The sequence below is a fragment of the Hemibagrus wyckioides genome, linkage group LG03, assembly GCF_019097595.1.
Source record: "Hemibagrus wyckioides isolate EC202008001 linkage group LG03, SWU_Hwy_1.0, whole genome shotgun sequence".
In the NCBI taxonomy this organism is placed as follows: domain Eukaryota; kingdom Metazoa; phylum Chordata; class Actinopteri; order Siluriformes; family Bagridae; genus Hemibagrus; species Hemibagrus wyckioides.
This window is the reverse complement of record NC_080712.1, coordinates 1,925,399-1,927,645: the sequence shown is the minus strand read 5'-3', so window position 1 is coordinate 1,927,645 and position 2,247 is coordinate 1,925,399. Positions and strand designations below refer to the sequence as shown.

Below are 2,247 nucleotides of genomic sequence, written 5' to 3'. Positions count from 1 at the left end.
TACACCACCGGTGAAACTGAACTCTTTAACATGAAGCCGAAATAAACACAATCTTTTACTTTTTTATTTTTATTTTTTGTTTTACAGAATCACACCAGAACACATTTCACACTAAATAATAATAATAATAATAATAATAATAATAAAGGGCGAAGACAGTAAATATCTAATTAATCTAATCAACGTGCGCTTTTATTAATTTATTTTCAGTAAACACGGTATAAAGGTTCGATCTTTTCAGAGTCAGTGAGGTGAATTGTGCCGAGTTCAAAACATCAAGTCTTTAATAAAAATGTCGTACCACTTCAGAGAGAGAGAGAGAGAGAGAGAGGAAAGTATCATGACCTGAGATCCTGCCATTTTTTCCACCTGTGCAGTAAATTAAATTAAATTCCTTGAGCTCAGGTTAGAGTTGATTTTAAAAACAGTCTTTAAATATTTTGTGGATCTGTCTGCAGTCTGGTCACGTGATCACATTCAGCAGTTTTTTTTTAATTAATTAGTCTCTGTGTTTTTAGCACCTTCATAGTTTTTAAATGGCAGAAACGAACCTGTCCATGCAGGATGCGTACGTCACGGGTCTCATGTACCCGCCTGTTCCGCCGCTGTTATGGATGTACGGATCGTTAGCTACGTCCGCCGTGATGGGAGATGACCCCGTGACCCCTAGTCGCCCCGAGGGTATGTAGTTCTGCGTGGCGTTGTGTGTGAACATGCCCTGAGCGGCCTGGCCGTACCCGTGGTTCCCGGCATTGGGGTAGGAGAAGGTGATGTGGTTGGAGTTTAGCGAACATGAGCCTCCCGCGTCTTGGTTGAAGTTGCGGCAGGATGGCTGCACTGGCGGTGTCTCCGGGGGGCTGTGCGCCAAACCGCCGGAGCCGATTATGGTGTTGATGCTGAACACGCGAGACTGGCTCGACCCGAATCCGGTGCTAGACGGCGGGTAGTATGGGGGAGAGATCTGCGGCGTGTAGGCCGGGTACACCGAGCCGTAGACGGAGGAGGCGATCTGGACGGGGGAGAAAATGGGAGAGTCGTGATGGTACGAAGAGGACGAGGTAGAGTAGGTGGTGAAATCACAGCGTTTGAAGCGTTTGCGGCGTCGCAGGAAGCTTCCGCTCTCGAACATGTCCTCTGCGTTCGGGTCCAGCGCCCAGTAGTTGCCCTTCCCGGGTCGCCCCGGTTCCCGGGGGATTTTCACAAAGCAGTCGTTTAGTGTAAGATTGTGTCTGATCGAGTTCTGCCATTTTTTTGAATTGTCCCGATAAAAAGGGAAGCGGTCGGTGATGAACTTGTAGATACCCCCGAGAGTGAGCTTGCGGTCAGGAGAGCTGGCGATGGCCATGGAGATGAGAGCGATGTAGCTGTACGGAGGTTTTCCCCGCTGCAGAGGCCTTTTCCTGCGCCGGCCTTTAGGAGGATCCGCGTTCTGAGAGTCCGTCGTCTCCACGGCCGTCTGAGCTGCAACCTCGTCCTCTGCCTTAACCACAGGCATCTTGTTCTTGTGCCGAAAGTTTCTGCAGCCTTCTGACTCACGTCAAGGCGTGTCTCCTGGCATCTAATGTTGCAGTTTTGTTTGGCAAATGTTCAGTTTCGCTGCTTTGCAGATCAGAAGTGGCATCAACAAGCAGCGAATAATTGATTAAGCGATAAACAAATCACAGCCATACTGAGAAACTTACTGCAGAGAAATTCCCCGTCTGCTGCTTTCTCTAAAAAAACAGATAGCCGGTAATCTGCGCCTTCGTCTGTCAAATCCAGGATCCGTCCGAGCTCAGCGCTAATGTAAACAACATTCTTGTGAGGCTTAGTGTTTGAGAGCTGAGTGAGCGAGCTGTAATGAGTGACAAACCTGAGCTTACCTGCACACTAAAACACCTGAGCTGTGTTTAGCCACGCCCCTCCCCCGTACAGCCCGTCAGGTGACGCTCGGCTCAGACCATTACATCTCCATACAAACGACGTTCTTATCAGATTTATCCGATTTAAACAGATTTTAACTGATAAATGTGTGTTTTATCGTCTGGAATGGAGAGAAATGATTAGAAACCTGGTCTCGTTTAAAATCCACAGGAAACTTCAGGGTTTTTTATTTTTTATAATTGTGATAAAGGTTTTTTTTTTTTTGAAAGTCTGTAAATATGAAAACATATTGTGTTCCTAAGTAATATTGAAATAGATAACAGTCTCATTTCCAGTGTGTAGTGAAATGGAGAAAAATCAAACAATAAATAATCTTTTACAACT

At 46.1% G+C, this 2,247-nt stretch overlaps 1 protein-coding gene across 1 annotated transcript in view; it reads right to left on the bottom strand.

Annotated features, from left to right (window-relative positions):
• Positions 1-1,859, bottom strand: part of foxe1 (forkhead box E1) — a 2,032-nt gene extending 173 nt beyond the window's left edge. The window contains exon 1 of the mRNA XM_058379639.1: positions 1-1,859. This exon is cut by the window's left edge and continues 173 nt beyond it. Within this exon, the coding sequence (XP_058235622.1) occupies positions 533-1,495 (963 nt within the window). The 5' untranslated portion in view covers positions 1,496-1,859 and the 3' untranslated portion in view covers positions 1-532.
• Between the last annotated feature and the right edge of the window lie 388 nt (positions 1,860-2,247).